This window comes from Panthera pardus, unplaced genomic scaffold (genome assembly GCF_024362965.1).
Source record: "Panthera pardus isolate Hobbes unplaced genomic scaffold, ASM2436296v1 HiC_scaffold_6, whole genome shotgun sequence".
Taxonomy (NCBI): Eukaryota; Metazoa; Chordata; class Mammalia; order Carnivora; family Felidae; genus Panthera; species Panthera pardus.
This window is the reverse complement of record NW_026526991.1, coordinates 24,626,173-24,643,695: the sequence shown is the minus strand read 5'-3', so window position 1 is coordinate 24,643,695 and position 17,523 is coordinate 24,626,173. Positions and strand designations below refer to the sequence as shown.

General features: G+C 44.1%; 1 protein-coding gene across 3 annotated transcripts in view; it reads left to right on the top strand.

Moving 5' to 3' along the window:
• The window catches only part of ELK3 (ETS transcription factor ELK3), a 65,977-nt gene that overhangs the window by 12,743 nt on the left and 35,711 nt on the right, over positions 1–17,523 (top strand). For 2 of the 3 annotated variants that reach the window (XM_019446497.2, XM_019446496.2), the window contains exon 2: positions 14,408–14,616. In XM_019446497.2, the coding sequence (XP_019302042.2) occupies positions 14,410–14,616 (207 nt within the window). In that variant the 5' untranslated portion in view covers positions 14,408–14,409. Of the gene's footprint in view, positions 1–14,407; positions 14,617–17,523 lie in introns of those variants that run through there. The other variant, XM_053895418.1, reaches the window with a different exon arrangement.

Here is a 17,523-nt window from a genome sequence, read left to right as displayed (position 1 = left end):
GTTTCAACACAATAGAAGGGTTTGGAGGATGCTCTGGCAGGAAATGTTTTAGTTTCTGGATGTGGAAAATTCACCATCATTTTGTATCATGCAGAAGTTTTCTTACTATGCTGGGTATATATTCTTTTGGCGGTTACCAACTTATTATTTAGCACAGAAAAGCTTTCAAGTTTATCTGAGAGATTACGGTTTCATCCTAGTGAAAGCAGTATGTAAGATTTCCTTTATTTTTGACTTTTGTAAAACTATCATAACAAAAAGTAAGCAAACAAACATTTCCTGATGTTAAGACAACCACAGATTTAAAAAATATCTCTGTTAAGGTTTTATTTGAAGCTGAAGGCATTGTTCCATTCCTATTTTAAAGATAATTTGTACAGTGTATTGGCCAAAAGGATAACTTGGATTTTTATTTTCAAAATAAACATATAAAGTCTTTCAATTTGATAGCACTCATGTATGGAAGGGGATAGGGCTGGCCTTATCCTTGTTTTACAGATAAAAAAAAGTTGAAACACAGAGAAGTTGACGTCCCTGCCGGAGATCATGCAACTCTTTAAGGCCGTGGCTGTCATGAGAATTTATGTTCTGATTTCCAACTTTTCCCCTTACACACAGGATCAAGTTTCAAATATAGGAATAGGACAAAGTTTAGGTAAAAGATTTTCCTTTCAAAGGCCTATGAAATGTAAGAATCAAGGGTAGTATGGGAGAGAAAATGCCCACTGGAAATTAGGAAGCTCCACTCAGTGGAAGCTCACATTTAAGGATGGTTGGCAAGATTTTAAGTAAGTTGTACTGAACCCAAGGCAGCATTTTGTTTTCATGTCCTTGTTATGATCCTCCACGAAATCCCAAATATTGCTCTCTTAGAACTTGAAACAGGGCTTCCCCAGAGGTGTTTGTTTTTAAAGGAACAAATGTGAGCTTCTGCTGGGTGCCACTCTAGGTCCTATCATGTGGTTTCAGAGGGGCTCCCAGTCTGTCCCTATTCTCAGGTGAAGTGACACCCACGATTCCTTTTATTGTTTGGAGGAATGCGGGCAGGTTTTAGACCCCATCTCTGGAGCCAGGCTCGGTCCATAGAATTTCTATTCTTGACTCGCATCCTCTTGTTCCACTGGCTTGTGTATACACCCCAAGCGAGAGGAAGACTTCTCCTGCTGAGGAGGAGCTGAGTTACAGAAGGTGCAGCTTCCCACATCTTGTCTTTATTATCAAGAGCCAACCTTGATTATTTAGTGTTGAATGAACCTGGAGTGGGTCTAAACCAACATACATGTCTTTTGTTAAGAAAAAAAAAGTTAATTTTTTGGGGGGAGAGAGCGCTAGTGGGAGGGGGGCAGAAAGAGAGGGAGACAGAGGATCCAAAGTGGGCTCCGCGAGGACTGCAGAGAGCCTGATGCGGGGCTCAAACTCACGAGCTGCAAGATCATGACCTGAGCCAGATGCTTGATGGTCTGAGCCACCCAGGCATCCCAACATGCAGATCTTTTTAAAAGGGAAATGAGTTTAAAAAACGATGGTAGCATGGGTTCAAAGTCTCTTTCTTAAAACAGAACCAATCAGAATAACTGGAGTCACAGAGGAGGCAAAGCCAGAAATGAACAAGGAAATTTCCTGATTTGATTCACAATGGGAATGTTACATGTCCCACTGAGTTAAAATGAGACTTCTCGCTTAGCAGCAGTGAGATGTGCATGCAAGAAATGAAGCCCCTGCTGGAGGAACAATGGTGAGAAGCTGGACATTGGAGCCAGATCCCTCTGGGTAGGAGTCTCTGTCCATGTCAATCCTGTGGCCGTGAGCATCTTATTTCACCTTTTAAAGTCATGACTTCCTCGTGGAGGATTAAATTGAGATGTGTATGAAGTGCTGAGCACAATGCCTGGTACATGATACATGCTCATCAAAATGTTAAGTGTTAAAAAAGAAAAGCTCCTATTTAGAGAAGGAACAGGTTTTTATTTTGGTACGAGCCCTTTCTTGATTATTCCGTGGACTCTCAGTATTGCTGGTCAGGGAGGATATACCTAACCTTTCCTTTAGAATGGGGCTCTTGGAACTTTATAAATTATCTTTAGTGTTTTATGAATCACGTTGACATTATGTGTATTTTGTAGGAGTTTACCTCCCCCCCCCCCCCCACCCCGGAGACTTTTAGATTCTCAAAGGGATCCATGGACCCAAACACAGGAAGAAGATACTGTTCTGGAGATGTGACTCTGTGTGTGTGTGTGTGTGTGTGTGTGTGTTCTATGTATATGATTATATGCTTTAAGTTGCCTATATGAGATTGTGGATATTTGACTGGTTTTTGAGCCATAAAAACAACAATTTCATTTAGTTCAACCTAATGGTGGTAATTGTTAAGTAATGTAATTTGAGACAGTGTCATAATGAAAGAGACTATAATGAGGTATGAGTATAGCTTATTTTCATACGTTATTTACCAGAGCCTCACAAGTCAAACTTTGTCAGGGAGCCTTGGACCACTGGTAATCCTATTTCTCTACAATAACTTCTGTGTACAGTACTCTAAAATAGACTTGATTTTCCCCAGGGGTTTATTGGTAGCTTTACGACATCTAATGAATCATTTTTCTAGTTCCATGCACTTTTGATCCAAACGGCTACTGTTGAAAAAGAATTTGCTTAGTATTTATTCCCTATTGAATTCATAGGGCTAATTACTCTGAGGAGGGAAAAACAGTCTCAGTGAGTTTTCTTGGGCAACCAGAATAGCTGTGTTCTTCCAGAAAGCAGAGTTTGGCCGTCGTATTGAGGGTTAAAACAGAGCTGACACACAAAGCAAAATGAAACCAGAGCTGCAATTACAAAGTGGGACAGATGTAGGAGGCCAGGTTTCCTGTGGCCCATTTTCCAGTTTCCTGCCTGCAACCTGCAGAAGAGGAAGCTGAGTGTTACCGAGTATGAGAACTAAAGGGGGACGACGTGCTTCAGGCCAGAATTAAGATGTGCTCAAAACACACGGGCAACAAAAACAATTGCAAAGAAAGTGAACGTTTGGGTTTTAGTCCAAAACTGTCTGGGAAGGAACAACCCGTCTGTTTAAAGAAAAGACGTTTGTCAGTAGAGCCTGTGCTTCTCTGTGAGATTCTATGGGGGGGTGGGGGTGGGGGGAGAGAGACCTGGGGACTGTCCCCGGTTGTAGGTACCTCTTTTTGCAGTCCTACTCATCTGTCAAGACGTGGTCTGCTTTTTAAATACAGTTGGTTACCTGAAAACATTTCCCCTGCAGTGCCCAGGATTTCTAAATCTGTTTCCTGGGCATGTTGATATATGAGGGAGGTGGATGTGGTTAACCGAGTGGCTATAATGAACTATAGCCTCACTTTGGGAAGGCTGGGTGACCAGTTGGCTGCTTTGATCTAGCAGGCTTGTGTTCCTTTAACTGCCCAATAAAATTTTGTGTGATGTTTTCAAAGAAGAGATTAAATGGAGATGTGTGTGTTTAAGGCTGCAGAACGCACACTCTGTTTGTGTGGCTACCTGACGAGCCAAGTGGGGAGATGCAGGGCATGCAGGGCTCATGCAGTCAGAAGATACTGGAGAAGTGAGTAAGTCCATCTTTCTCCTGAGATAAAAAAGAGATGAATAAAATTATTCTCTGTTTGGACTCATTAGCACATTAAAGAAGAGCCTCTGAAGTCAGATATTACAATCCCCTCCTTAGGGGTAAAGAAATTGAGATCGAAGGGTGCCTAGGTGGCTCAGTTAAGCGTCCGACTTCAGCTCAGGTCATGATCTCACGGTTTGTGGATTTGAGCCCCACGTCGGGCTCTGACAGCTCAGAGCCTGGAGCCTGCTTCAGATGCTGTGTCTCCCTCTCTGTCTCTGCCCTTCCCCTGCTTGTGCTCTCTTTCTCAAAAATAAATAAACATTTAAAAAGAAATTGAGACCCAAAGAAATTTAGATTCCCTACACACCTGTTTAGAAAATACCTGCTCGCCAGGTGCCATGTTGGAATTGCTGATGACACTAATGAAATGATGGCCAACATCGAGTAGCTCCCCCTGTGGAAGCCTTGTTGAAGGCTCCATAGAAGGCATATGTGGAGGCAACAGTAAGCCTTGTGGAAGGCTCGTAATGGATAGGGCAGCGTGCTGAGCTTTCCCCATCACCGTCCCCCTCAAATGGACTTGCCTGTTTGAGGTACAGAGAAATAGGTGTGTGCTTCTGGGGCAGCCAATTATTTATTAATCCTCTGGCTTGATTGCTCCCTGCTGCTTCTTCAAGCACAGAAAAGAACAAACTCTGTACCAGAAACATTAGGAAATTTGGGGATGTTGCCAAATTAAGGATCATAGAAGTGCCCATGTGAGGCAGCATAGTGGGAAAATAGGCCATTTTCCATCTCAGTGCAGGTCTGTCTGAAAATACGGGATGAGATGGGCAGGGTTGTGCAATAGTGGGGTGGGATGGGAAATGGCATGCATATACAGATGAAGGAGGAAGTAGAATGGCTCAAACGTGATTTCCCAGCTCAAGTTAACGTAGTCATCCATTTACTTGTCCAAAGGAAATTCACTTATAAAAAGTCATCCAGTGAACCAATCAAGTTGCTTCTAATTTACCCAGAGACAATACAGTTTCCAAAGTTTCTAGTACAGTGACTGTTTCTAGTACAGTGCCTTCCTCCTCTCTTTCCTCAGATGGAAGAGTTATTTGAAAAATTGTATTTGCGAAAACATTGCGAACTTATTATAAAGGGTGAATAAGTAGACTGAGCAATGGCTCCTCTCCCTCCTGTTCACCTTGCTCTTTAAAAAAATGAACACTCTGTATGTGTCCCCAGAATGAATGAGAATACACACATTTGCTACTAAGTAAAAAAGAGCTTTGAGGGACTTGAACTTGGCCTCACAGATGGCATTTTTTTTTAATGCAGGGGTTGACGATAATTAAAATGCCGTTTGAAAATAAATTTAAATAATCCTTGTCCCACCTTATAAAAATAATGAAAAAGACTTCACGTCTGGGCATAGTTACCAAATGTTATCCTCATTTACTTAATGCCTTAAAGGTGTTCTGTACTGTTACGGCCATCTCAAATAATACAAAGTGTTGTTTTCCAATTCTTGATAAGTATAGGGTTTGTTTCATATAATGAAATGGTTTCTGCCCTTCCTCTTGGACCTTGATGATTTAATGGTATACAAATGCTTACTAGATGCTACTCTGGACAGAGGAGTGGAAGGTAAGAGAATTTTCAGTACAAAGTGTTAACATTCAACCTCCTTTCTCTAACCATTCAGGTTTTAGCAAGCAGGAAGACATGTACTTATTGAGCATCTGCCTGCTCTGTTTGGGTCTTACATAGGCACTTTTCTTCTTTCCTTGAGCTCTCTAATTTCTGACTGAAAAAAAAAATTTTTAAGTTGGCTAATTGCTTTAGTTGGCACAATATGTAAGCTTTAGAAAATCAAATAGTACTGTCCCCTCAACTCCCACCTTAGTGTAACTTTAAAAATGAAACCAGGAACATGCAAAGAGAAGTGATAGGTTGCCATCAATAGAAAGAAGAACAAATACGTTGGTATTTCAACTTCTAAGAATGGAAGCAAAAACCTCATGCTTTGCATAAAGCGGTTCTGCGCAGCCCCATCTCCCATTAAGATGTCTGGCGCCACCTTGTGGCCGACAGAGAGAATGCCCACTTCCCAGAAGAGGAAAAGCAGCTTCTTTGAGTAAGGAGGCAGCTTAAAGAGGCTCTACAGGGGCAGGCCCACGTTTTGTGGGGCTTGAAGCTTAAGCAGTTTGGAGAGACCCTCTTGGTACCTCTTTGTACCACTCCCTCCAAATTAGAAATGAAGAATTACTAGGACCCCTAGCAATGAGGTGGTTCCTGAAGCGTTAACTTACACTATTAATGTCACTGTGAGTTAGTCTCGGAGCTCAGGTTCCAGGTGCGAAAGCAGGGCTGGCAGTCGTGGGGGAACTGACTCTCCCATCAGCCCAGCAGCTGCTGGAGGTTTGGTGGAATTGGAGGGAGCACATCACGCCTGCTACTTGGTGACTTCTTCAGGCTCAAGTGGGGGAGGTTGCCTCTGGGTAAATTGCAGGTGCATTTTGTTCCAGACCCCCATCCCAATTCTTGCTTTGGCCTTTGCTCTTGTTCCTCTTCCTGTGGAAGACATCTGCCTCTCTCCAGTCACCCCTTTAAAATTGTACACACCCTTTAGTTTAAAGGATGAGTGCTCACGCTCGCTCCTCTGGAAGGCCTTCTCCAAAGGAGCCTACTCCAAATTCTCATGCGTGTTCCTTTGCGGTATTACAGAGCAGGTAAGAGTACACGTTGTGGTGTGTGCTAACCTCAGTTTTATTTATTCATCCATTCATGTGACAAATGTCTCTTGGGTGTGTAGTGTGACCTGTCACTGATCTAAGCTGGGGACACGTCGACAAGCAAAACAAAGGTTGGTACTCACCACATCGGCATCCGGGAACAGTGCTTCTCAAGCCAGCAGGGGAAAAGGACCAGTTTTTAGAATTTCCAACATACGGTGGACTGATAATTTTGTGAAATGCAAGAAAAATTAGGTTACTAGGAAAATAATGACCAAAGATACCAAAACATAAGCCCGATTTTTAATTAGCGATTTTATGGGCATGAAATGACATTTCAACATATACAATTGGAATAAATGTAATAAGAAAAACAATTACAAAAACTAAATATTCATTGAAAATGCATACAAAGGCAAATAATATAGAAGTTCATTATTAATACTGGTAACTTTTTGCCATCCAGTAATTTTAACCAAACAAAAAAGGTTCTAAGTGAACTGGTGATTCCCTGTATTAAATGCCTGTAAGTACACTTTAAACAAACACCACATTCATCAATACTTCACGTTTAGTGTAGAAAGAGTTTGCTTCTTGCTAACTAATGAATTTAATCTAGGTTGGATACCACACTGCTACTTGTAGGAGATGATGTATGTAAACTATTTCTGTGTTTTGTTTCAATTACACTGAAGAGAAGCCAGTCTGATAGAGGTATGTTGACAGCACTAGAAAGGAGATTTTGAAACCCATTTCCACAAACTTGGCATATTAATTTTTTTAACTTCCATCTAAAATCAAGTATTTAAAAAAATTTTAATGTTTATTTTTGAGAGGGGAGGGGTGGAGGGGCAGAGAGAGAGGGAGACACTGAATCCAAGGCAGACTCCAGGCTCCGAGCTGTCAGCACAGAGCCCAATACGGGGCTCGAACTCACGGACCGCGAGATCATGACCTGAGCCGAAGTCGGACGCTCAACCGACTGAGCCACCCAGGCGCCCCTAAAATTAAGCAAGTATTAATAACCTAAAACAAAGCAAGTATGGCTGCATTTTAAAATTCCATCTTCCATCCATTGGTTGCCAGTTCCCACAACTTTCCCTATAAAGTTATAATTATATTTAAATCTTTTAATCAATGAATTCTAGATTTTTTTGTATACTCTTGGGTTACAGTTGAAAAACCTTGAATATCACACATTTTAGCATGGTCCTACTTCGTGATTCTGACTTGTGCATAGCTTGTGGCAGTAAGATGAGCCTATACTGACACACACTCGGATGTAGTGATAATGACAAATTGCAGTAGAAATCTCTATATACTTATTCTGGGTTTTTATCCTCCTCTTATCTTGGACTGGTGACCAACAGTTAGCACTGGTGTGTTGAACACTTACTGCATAGATGGTTCTAGGGGGCACCTGCTCTTCCACAATTGGTCCTCAATTTTCTCATCTACAAAGTGGGAATGATAAATATATTTGACCCATAGGGGTGTAACACAAATTGAGATAATACAGGAAAGTGCTCTCCCCCTGTTTCATGAGTGTTGGTCTTTCCTGGTCCTGTGGAGGGAGCAGCTTCCACTTCTTTGTGCAGGGTATTCATTAGACCCCCAGGAGCCAGAGGAAGTGTGCCTGGTGTTAGTGTGCTAGGGTGGGATTGGTGGCTAGTGCCCTTGACTTGAGGAAGAGACATTGAGATGCTGCAGGTGTGATAGTGACACGTGGCCTGGGGGCTCTCAAGCGGGCAGAGGAGGGCACCAGGGATAATGAGAGTGATCGCTGCGTTCAGTCTATAGGATCCTTCTCTGTGCGGCTCCATCCAGATTAAAGACTGAATCAAGGGTAGTATTTGCATTCTTTAAAAATAACAGAGTTGGAGACGCAGACTGGGGGTGGAAAGTAACAGTCTGCCTCGGTTTCTCTCCCAGTCTGTGCCAGTAGACAAGCCCTTTACTGTCTACTGGCGTGGCGAGCCCCACCCCTCTGCATTCCGCATCTGTTGCCCTGACCGGCCACGGGGAACGTACCTGTGTGGGCTCCATCACCAGTGGTCATAAACATGTCGTCACAGATGTCCCTTCGGTTGTCACTTTAGAGCACTTCTCTTTTCCTGACCAAACAGCTTTCATCTATGTGACTCCCTGCCCATACCCTCCAGGAACACAAGAGAGATGGAGCAAAACTAGCCCTAAGGGAGGTGTGGGCACCCAGGGGCTCACAGCAGCTTGGAGGCCCCAGGCTAAGCATTTTGAACCAGTGGTTCTTAAGCTGGAGTCTGCAAATATGTGCCCAGGGATCTGAGTTTTCTCAGAATTAAAAAAAAAAAAAAATTGTCCTTTCCTTTTTGATGGTAGTCTAAAAAAATATAAGCATGTTTTGAGTCACTTTATAAACAGCAGTCACTGAATAGCTGAAGATCCTCCCTGGATTCCAGTGACTGTATTGGGGTCCTTGCCTAATGAACAAACAACCAAGCTGATACAGTGTCTAAGTGATGCCTTCGTGCCAGGTGAAAGCAGCATGCTCGATGAAGAGGTTTCCTTGTTGCTTGAAAAATAATAGTGAACATTTGAGTAACACTATGTAGCAGGTATAGTTCAAGTGCCTAGTTAGTAATTCAAGCAATCCTTCGAGCAGCCCAGTACTGCCATCATCCCCAGTTTACTTATGAGGATAATGAGGCACAGAAACGCTAAGCAACTTACCCAAAGTCCCACAGCCAAACAGGACCAGTACTTGAATTGGAACCCAGGGAGGCTGGCTTTCGAACCTGCTCTGACCCACCGTGTAGACTTCTAAATAGACAAAGTGGCTCACTCCCTCACCTGCTGCAATTTGTAGGGAATACTTGTGCTTTGGTGAAAAACTGCATTGTCTAGAATTCAGGAGAAAACCCCTCTGGGCGATGTGATTCTGATTTTAGGGAAGCTGTTTGACAACTTTGTTAATTATAGATAAGTGACAGCAAAGTAGTGATTGTCTAGAGACATGCAAATCCTGTTCTGTCCTGCAGTGTTCAGTGGACTTCTCTCCCACCCTCGGTTTTGCCCCGTTTGTGCATTCATTTCAATATTTCTAATCTATAAATGCTTCTCTTATTCAGGTATTTTTTAACTTGTTATAAGGTCTGCCTACTTCCCTCCTAGTTGGTCAGTAAGTAAAATAAAATCCTTCATTTTTATGTCTGCATGAGAAGAATGATTTTACCCACTTGGAAAATTATTTTATGACAAAGGAATTTCTCGACCTAAAGCTTCTCACTGAGGCCTTCCGTCACCTTCTGCTCATGCGCCCCCAGGCCCCCAGCCCCTTAACCTGCTCTGGCCATAGCACTGTTCTACGTAGCGCTGTTCTGACGCTCACATTTGCTGTTTGTGGCCTGTCTTCTCCCACTGGAAGGGGGAGCTCCATGAGGAAAGAGGTCTTCGTCTGTTCTGCTCGTGGATGTCTCCCAAATACCCTGATGGTGTCTTGGCATAAAGTGGATGCTCAAAAAAATTTTTTTGAAAGCAGTGAGGAGAGAATTGAATCTTTATAGGGAATAGTGGTATAAACACATCTTACTCAAAAGAGCTTACATTGGCTCGGTCATTGCCATAACCTTTTTGTGAGTGTGGGACGTCTTTCAACTAAACATCATCTGTCATCTGTAAAATTGTTAATTTGAGTGGGACAGGGGAGGAAGCTATTTAATTTGTAAACTTCATTTTATCATATAAGAATCGTAAGCCTTGAGCTTAGATCCAGTTTTCTTTATACTGAAGGGAGAATATGACAAAAATTTTAATGAAAATAATTTGTCAATATGGGGAACCTATTTTTTTCCCTTTAAAAGGAAGCATGCATCTTATTCAAATTGGACAAATGGTTTTAAATAACTAAACTCCACTGTGGGTAGATCTAGGCTGTAAATTACAAAGAAAAAGGAGGGCTGGGACAAAGAGCAGGTGGCTTTGTTCTCTGGAGAGGCTGTTGTCTCTGGTTAGCTCCAGGAGAGAGGGTGGGAAACATCTACTGTCAGGGGCAAGATTGAGGGGGGCCAACGGAAGACAAAGTGTTTACTGCTGAAAAGCCGTTCTTCCTGTAAGAGCAATGGTGCCTTCAAAAGTGGACTTTTCCTCCTAAATATAAAAAGTGCAGAATTTGATATTGCATAAAGAATGGCATTACAATACTGGATAAAATGTGTACGTCCAAAATAAAGTCTGGGCAGGGGAACGAGAAAGAGAAGAATTTTCTAATTAGCAAAAAGTTCAGGGAATATTTTTAAAAGATTTCTAGAAATTTCATGTGCTCATTGTATTTTAGGCAGAGAGTTGTGGGGAATCAGTACAGGAGCTTAGGCTGATGAAGTATTTTAACTGAAGCAGGTCTCTGTTTGCATAATAACATATCAAACCTAGGGTGCCCGGGTGGCTCAGTCGGTTAAGCATCTGACTTTGCCTCAGGTCATGATTTCACAGTTTGTGAGTTCCAGCCAGCATTGGGCTCTGTGCTGGCAGCTTAGAGCCTGGAGCCTGTGTCTCCCTCTATCTCTCTGCACCCTCCTCCCTTCCCCCCTTCCCCCCCCCCCACTCTGTCTCTCTCTCTCAAAAATAAACATTAAAAAAATTTTTTTTAATGTATGAAACTTAAATCTCAAGTATCAACAGTTTCTTGAACATTTTACTTAAAGATCCACAGTATGCTCTCTGAATTACCCACATTCCTTATAATGGCAGCCAGGTAAATTGGCCTTTATTGTACCTGCATTAAAAAAAAATTTTTTTTTAATGTTTATTTATTTTTGAGAGACACAGTGACAGAGTGAGAGCAGGGGAGGGACAGAGAGAGAGGGAGACACAGAATCCAAAGCAGGCTTCAGGCTCTGGGCTATCAGCACAACGCCCGATATGGGGCTTGAACCCACAAGCTGTGAGATCATGACCTGAGCCGAAGCTGGATGCCTGGCTGAGCCACCCAGGCGCCCCTATTGTACCTGCATTTTAAGACCTAGTACTTCATTAACGATTCTAGGCGTTAAAGAATAAAAAATTTAGAAAAAAAATCACTTGGGGGCTCCCAGGTGGCTCAGTTGGTTAAGTGTCTGACTCTTGATCTTGGCTGAGGTCATAATCTCAGGGTTCATGGTATCTAGCCCCACATCAGGCCCTGTGCTGACGGCCCAGAGCCTGCTTAGGATTCTCTCTCCCTTTCTCTCTGCCCTTCCCCCACTTGCATTCTCTCTCTATCTTGCTCTCAAAATAAGTAAATAAACATTTTAAAAAATGGTTAAAATGGTAAATTAAAAAAAAAAAAGATGTTAGACAATGTCATAGTCAACTTTTGCTGCAATGGTGCCACATAACAGGCAGCCCCTAGAGTCACTGGCTTACCACGGCATTTGTGTTTCTCGCGATGAGCTTCAGGGATGCTGCCTCAGACTGTGGGCTGTGGAACTTAGCTCCAGGCTTTGGGTGGAGTTCAGGTTGGCTCCACGTGTCTCATTTAGGGGCAGCAGCTTCACAGCAGTGACAGGAGCACAAGAGGAAAAGTGCAAACATGTGAACCTTCTTAGACCTGGAATCAGCATGGTTATCCTGTCTACTGAACATTGCATTGGCCAAATTGAATCACATGGTCAAGCCCAAATTGGAGTGGGTGGGAAAAGAGTACTCCACCCACTTGAGCACAGTGCTGCACCGTCTGGTGAATGGGGGAAGGGGTGAAAGATTGAGAACATCTATCCCCCTAAGTCATGCCCTGAGAACATGGTTCTGATACCTGGGGCTGGAAGGCCATGGACCGGGATTCCAGGAAACATAAACTGCAGGGAGTCCTGTTTGGTAGAAACAATAACCGTAAAATACATTCAAATACACGAATAAGTTTCTGTTGTCCCATCTGGAACACGATGGTTCGAGTCCCTTAGTGCGGACCGCTGACCGCCTTCCTACCTGGCACGTGAGCCACAGGCCCAGCCAACCCTGCCATCCAGACCTCCAGACCCACGGCAGCCTTCTGCCCTTTGGAGCAGGTTCCTCTGAGCATGTGCTTGAAGTTTCAGAGATATTTTAAAGCTTACTGTCTGAAGCGTTTGGCCAAAAAAACACCCCAAAATTTGAGACGACTGTTAGCAATTCTTAGTGCCAGTGATGAGAAACAAGTTTGTGGCTTCCACAAATAGTCGGGAGGGTGGTTCATATTAGGAACTGGAGCCAGCAGGCTGCGTATCCCAGCAGTTGTGCTTAGCAAGACTCGTGCGTGAGATGCAGGGGGGCGGTTTTGATCCAACAAGGAAATGATTTACTGTCTTACAGACTGAGCGGCCATTGTGGTGAAGATTGATTTCTGTAAAGGATATCTCCTTTAAAGAGCTGTAAATAAAATGCCTTATGGGTTTTCGGAGAACATTCCTAATCTGCGTTCTTTTACCTGGAAAGCCCCACGGTGGCTTAGGGAAATAATAAAATGTGTTTTTTCAGCTAAACATGTGAAAAGGAAGAAGTAAGTGACTACTTCTCGGGTGGCTAGGTACTTCCACGTCCATTCCCGAGTGGGAGGAAAGTAGCTTGTCAGTCTGAAAGCTGCCCCTTTAAAACAAACGCACGAAAGATGTGAGTCGACCTTATGGGAGACTGGGAGATGGCCGTGGGTGGCAGAGCGCTACCTGCCTATTTCGTTTCAAAAATTGGTACAGAGAAGTCGCCGCAGGAGGTTATTCTGGCTTCCGGGTCTCCTGGAGTTAGGCACCTCCTCACCGCTTCCTTGTTCTGGGCACCCCGGCTTCAGCGTCTCCTTGTTGCTCTCATAGCAGATGAGCCCTCTTTCTCTCTATTCTGTCCCCCACCTCACAGCTTGCCTTTGAAGCTTCTCTCGGGCCAGAAGCCAATTTCCCCCCGTCTGGTCATCCCTGGCTTCCTCATCCTGGTACTGGAATGTCGCCCCTATCCTGCCCAGACTAAAAGCCAGGACGCTTCATGTGTCCAACCATGACAGGTGGTCTGAGGTGAAGCTTTGGAGGCCAGCCCAACGAACTATTCTTTCCTAATATAACAAATGGCTCCCCCGCCCTTTAGTTGAGAGAATTTATTGTTTTTATTTTTTAATTCCAGTATAGCTAACATGCAGTGTTATATTAGTTTCAGGTGTACAATATAGGGTTTCAACAATTCCATGCATCCGTCAGTGCTCATCATAAGTGACCTCCTTCATCCCCATCACCTACTAATTTAATGAATGTTGCCAACATAAGTGGATTATTATTAGTAGTAGAATCAGTACACATTGCCATGAAAGCTCTTAAGTGTCTGAAGATATGAAACTGCCTGGGGGAGTTGGGGAAGAATTTCTTTGAGAAGGTTTCATTATTACTGGGTCATCACAGATAAGTAGGACTTTATCAGGCTCCAGGGCTAGGGAGCAGCATTTTGGACAGAAGGAAGAACACTTACAAAGTCCACACCAGAGAGTATTTTATAAGCAGGGAAGAAATGCTTTTCCCATCTCGGCGTGTGTGGCAGTGGGTTTGATCTGCAACGTGATCAACATGTCCCCAACATGTCGTGGGGAAGCCAAGGGCTCTTCGAGTGGCCTTGGTGATTCTTCAGTTCCACAAGTTTTTATCAGTTCCGGAGGCAGCGTGTCCTGTAGTTACAGTGACTGATAGACCCCAGTCCCCTGCCTAAAAGCACTCATCATGGAATCCAGCATTTCACAGCAAACCAAGGACTGGTGGCTGACCACCAATGGCGTAGATGGGACGGGTGGGAGCAGACGATAGCCTTAAGTGGGAATCGCTTGACTGGGGACTCATTCTGCAAGTGGGCGGTTCATGAATCTCTCAAGTTACTCCCAGTGCCACCCTGCTGCCCAAGGGGATGTGTGCTGTGACCACAAGGATCACCGGGCTTCCCTGTGTTTCTGAATCGCGGCCATTTACGAAAATGAATTCAGAAGGCACCTGAGTCCAAGTGGCCTGTGAGAGCGACTTTTTTGTTATAGGTTCACTGGGGGAGGAACGGTAGGAGCTGAGGCGCTCGCCCCGAGACCCCCTCCCTAGCGCCCTGAGCCGCACCTATGAGGACAGGTTCTCACCCAGCCTCCTTCCCCCAGGTATGGAGAGCGCGATCACGCTGTGGCAGTTCCTGTTGCAGTTGCTGTTAGACCAGAAGCATGAACATCTGATCTGCTGGACCTCCAGCGATGGCGAATTCAAGCTCCTCAAAGCGGAAGAAGTGGCCAAACTGTGGGGACTCCGCAAGAACAAAACAAACATGAACTATGATAAGCTGAGCAGAGCCCTTCGATACTACTACGACAAGGTAAGCCCTCGACCTTACGGGAGACCGGGAGACGGCCGTGGGTGGCAGAGCGCTACCTGCCTATTTCATTGATGAAAGCAGGTAATCACGGGCCATGAAGCAAATTAGAAAAATCAGATGGAGGCAATTAATGCAGGGGGGTGGCGGCTGGTGGAGGGGAGAGCTGTGCTCTGGGGATTTGTTTTCTGGAAGCCCTTTGGGTGTTCCTGTGGGTCAGATTGTGTTCCCTCTGCGTTTTCGCCTGCGATTGCTGCAGACCTTTGCTAACAACAGAGATTGGGGATGGGCCTCCCCATCGTTAGTTGCTTGAGTGACAGGATGAATGTTAAAATCTAGAAAGTCTGTTTATCCTGGGTCTTTTCCTGGGAATTTGGTAGCTTGGGCAAGTTCATTAACAATCTAGTGCCTCAGTGTCCTCATTTATAAAATGGTTGATCCTAGTAGTTCCATCTTGGGATTGTTACGAAGACTAAACATGTACAGCACTTAGAATGTGTGCTACCAATCTGGGGTTTGCACCTTTCGTGGGAAATTTCTCTCATTGAAAGAAAAACCGTTTTCCTTTTTAAGTCTCAGAGATGAGTCAGAGTGCTTTGTTAAGCGATAACACAGCATAGTTGCCAAAGCAGGGACAGTTGGGGTGAGTTTTACTGCATTTCTGGAAAAGCAGTTAATGAACCTGCTGGGGCAAAATTATTGCTATTTAGGGGTAATCATTTCAGGCCTGTAATTTTGGCCATTTCTGCGTGGATCTGTTGTTGCTGTATATTTAGCCCCATAGACGTAAAGACTTAGAGTCCTATTAAGGGTAAGCTTTTGTTCTGGTTTTACTGTTCATATTGAAAGGTGAATTAAAAGCTGATTTAAATATTAGTTCCTGATCTATATTTAGTGCCTGCCTTTTGCCAACCTCTTTGGAATTCAAGACAGAAGGATTACACATCTCAGGAAGTGGAGGCATCATTAATTATAAAGTGTTCCTTTATATGATCGTAATTACATATGATTATGTCATTGAAATGTTAAAGGTGCTTTCCTTTAATGTAGCAATTAATTAGTTCTGGCCTAATGCAGAGTCCTTCTATGATGTGAAAGCGCTTCTTGCAAATTGCCTGGTCTGAAAGACTTGCAGAGGGTTTATTGTTTTGCATTTCCCCCCAGGTTCTAAGTTGCACAATGGGAATTGGGGCCCTCTGAAGGAAAACAGTCATCATACCTTTTGGCAGGGGGCCTGAAAGCATGGATTTGAGACTAAAAAAACGTATTGTTTTAAACTAAGGTGTCAAAGGTATGGAGTCCTGCCTCAGTATCTGTGACTCGTTCTCTCTCTTCTTGTGGCTTGGGCACTGGGGCCGAGGATCATGTGTCTTCAGCATGAAGGAAGGTCATGGGCTGGAAGTGACTCCTCAAAAGACTAGCAGAACCATTGCTATTTAGACTATACTTGATCTCCCTCGGAAGACCTTAAATGTCTAGGGAAAGTAATTTCAGGGCCTCCCGTCACCGGGTATGTTTTGGTACCTTCTGTGTCTAAGGCACCGTGCTGCTGCCCTTGACTCATTTAAACTACAGCAGCCTCCTGAGATGGACCTGACGGCCTCTCCTGTTACACACAACACAGGAGGGCTTTGAGGAGAAACCTGCCCGCGCTCCTGTCCCCAGGAGACAGTAGTAGAGCCAGGGTTTGAACCCTGCTTGTCTGCCCACATTCCTGGCCAAAAGGCATATGCCCTACCCTCTGGGCCGTTTGTTTCCTTTGCCTCCTGAATATTTGAGTTCCAGGTAGGCAGTCAGGTAGCACAAAAGTTATATTTCTGTTTATTATCAAATACTGAAGAATCCTGGCGTGCGCCGTGCCTCAGGTTGAGCCCATGGCCCTGGGTCCCAATGGCCGGTGTGGTCTACTCACCCTGTTGTCCTCTTCCTCTCCCACGGGGGCCGAGCTTGAGGTTTGGCCACGTGACCTTTGAGCAGCCAGCTGGTGCTAACAGAGCAGGAGCAGCTCTTGTCCAGTGTGTCACGCAGGCTTGGCCACCAGGGCAAGATGCTTTATGTCCTTCCTTCCACATCTGTGCTCAATACCTATGTGTGTACACAATACACACGTGTACACAACACATGTGTCATGGACACACTATACATGTGCGTGCACAATATACACGTGTGTATGTAATACACATGCACGGACTCACTATACTTGGGTGCACATTATACACGCTTGTATGCCATGTACGTGTCTGTGTACGCAACATACATATGTATACACATGATATGCATGCACACAGCGTAATATACACACACGCCGTATTTGTGTGCACACACTATACACACGTGTGTGCAATGTACATGTGTGTGTACACAGCGTGCATGTGCATATATGTGATATACATGTACATGTATGCAGTATGCATTCATGCACACAATGCGTGTGCAAAATACATGCATATATGCATACGCAGTATATGTGTATGCACAACTATGTGTATACCCAATATACGTGTGTGTGCATGCTGTATATGTGTGCATGTACACAGTAAGCATGCATGTATGCATGCATGTATACACAACACACATCCAAAGGTACACAGTACACATGTGAGTATATGCAATATACATGCATGCGTGCACAGTACACGTGTGTACACAATATACATGGGCATGTACACAATACACATGTGTGCACATGGGCATTTGAATCTTTCATGAAATGTTCTCAAGCGATGAGTAAGTATGATCATTAGGCTCCTGATACAGTTTAAAATGCAAGAAAGGAGGCAAGAAAGGGGGCAGAGGATGAAGGGGAAGGGGGGAGTGGAGAGGGCCTGGAGTGGGGAGGAAAAAAAGAGGGGAGGGAGAGGAGAGGAGGAAGAGAGATGGCAACTGTCACAACAATTTTAGTAGGTTTTA